The 2,002-nt window shown below is 40.7% G+C and overlaps 1 protein-coding gene across 1 annotated transcript; it reads right to left on the reverse strand.

The window, feature by feature from the left end:
• Positions 1-251: 251 nt before the first annotated feature.
• LOC126722757 (uncharacterized) lies at positions 252-1,261 on the reverse strand. Its single transcript, XM_050425908.1, has 2 exons — positions 942-1,261; positions 252-822 (listed from the first exon to the last, which is right to left on the reverse strand). The coding sequence occupies exons 1-2, from the start codon at positions 1,259-1,261 to the stop codon at positions 252-254; spliced, it is 891 nt and encodes a 296-aa protein (XP_050281865.1).
• Positions 1,262-2,002: the final 741 nt, after the last annotated feature.

Genomic DNA, 2,002 nt, shown 5'->3' on the forward strand with positions numbered 1-2,002 from the left:
TTGAGATAGTGTTTCTCAGATTTACGCTTATTTCCATCCCACGTGGAGAACGCATATTCACTCCATTTCTTACCCTCTGACAACTCATAATGATATTCTTTGTGCCAGTCGTGGAAATATTGAACAAGTTTGTTTCAAGTGAACTCAACCAACGCAGCAATAGGAAGGCCCCATGCACCTTTCAATACACCATTGAAGCACTCTGATATATTGGTTGTCATTGCCCCAAAACGTCTCCCACCATCACGCGACTAGGTCCACATATCCACAGACTCCCTCATTAGGTATGTGCATGGAAGATAATCTTCATTCTTTTCCTTGCTATCCTTCCCCGTCACCTTCTTCTTATTTCTAATGGCCTTAATTTCCACTTGCTTAATGGTCTCCATTATGGTATCAAATTTAACTACCTGAGTAGCATATCCCACTTTCAATGTCGTTGACTTTAGAGTCGAGTTCTGAAAATGTGTGTTGAAGTTGCTAGCAATATGTCGAAAGCAATATCTATGAAATACCCGTGGTCTTCCATCATCCCTTCTACGCCAGTTTGTAATGGCATTTTTGATACCGAGATGTCGGTCAGGAATTATGCAAATGCCTTCGTTAGGTATCACATGGCCAATCGCATCTCTGAGGCATTGTAAAAACCACCTCCAACTGGACCTTGACTCAAAATCCACAATAGCAAAGGCGAGAGGGAGTACCTTGTTGTTAGCGTCGGTTGCCATTGCAACCAACAACTTTCCCTGATATTTACCATACAGATGGGTCCTATCAATACTGATAACCGGCTTGCAATATTTGAATCCATTAATACTTGGACTGAAAGACCAAAACACATAATTCAAAAATATTATGTCATCTTCACCGGTGGATGTGATACGATAGAACACCTGGTAGTCGAATCCTGATCAATATATGCCATTAGCAACTTTTACAACCTTTGGTAAGACTCTTCCCAATTCCCAAACATCTTCCCAATCGCCTTTTGTTTCGCATCCCATACATTGTAGTAAGAAGGCTTATGACCCTCATATTTCGACTCTATCATAGATCTGAGATGCTTAATTGGGGTAGTGTGATCCTCACATAACTTCTCAAGGATGTCACCTACAATAAAATTACAACTCATCATTCTACCATCATTTCGCACCCTAATCCGTATACACGTGTGAGGACCCTTGTACATGGTGACCATCCATAGTCTGTGGAACTTGGGCTTCATGACTGCGCAGACATACCACTTGCATGACTCATCCATGCATTTCGCACAAAGTTTTGTCGTGGTTGACCTACTGATCATAAAGTGTTTGTTTTCCTTGAGGGCACACTTTGTTAATACGCGCTATACCTCCACTTTATTGGCAAAAGTCAAGCCTTTGCACAAATTCATCCCCTCTCTCCAAGTAGACATAAATGGTGTCTCAATATGTGAAGGATCAACCATATTTTCTCAAGTATTTTTAGAAAATGACAAGGCAGGTGGTGAGTAGGTAGGGATTGTGTCCGTAATGTTTCGGACACTAAGAACATTGTCTGCATTAGGTTCACTACCGTCCAATGTCTCATCATCATCAATGTCCCTCTCAAAGTCCCTAAAGTCCCCTTGTTCAATCCTGTCTTCAATCTCATCTCTATCGACAAAATCTTCACCGTCAATGGCAATACTCTCATCAACATAGTCGTCATCATCATCATCATCATCATCATCATCATCATCATCCTCATCCTCGTCATCATCCTCATCCTCATCCTCATCATCATCATCATCATCGGCATGAACATCATCATGATCTACATGTGTAAAATACTCATATTGAGCATCCGAAACTTTAACTTGTAAACTTGTTTGTGTTTGTTGGATTTCCTCGATACCAACTTCTGCATGTGGCTCCAACTGTATGTACAACTCAATGTTAATTACTTCAGGTATTCTCTCCAACTTGTCAAACATGATCTTCACATGTTTGTCTGCTTCTATCGCCATATACTTGTAATTAAT

This window comes from Quercus robur, chromosome 4 (assembly GCF_932294415.1).
Source record: "Quercus robur chromosome 4, dhQueRobu3.1, whole genome shotgun sequence".
NCBI classification, from domain to species: domain Eukaryota; kingdom Viridiplantae; phylum Streptophyta; class Magnoliopsida; order Fagales; family Fagaceae; genus Quercus; species Quercus robur.

Excerpts from the sequence above, each read along its gene's own strand:
- LOC126722757 (XM_050425908.1), bottom strand. The coding sequence starts at position 1,261 with ATGGATGAGTCATGCAAGTGGTATGTCTGCGCAGTCATGAAGCCCAAG. Across the intron at positions 823-941 it reads TGGGAAGAGTCTTACCAAAG|TCCAAGTATTAATGGATTCA; the intron begins GTTGTAAAAGTT and ends TTGGTCTTTCAG.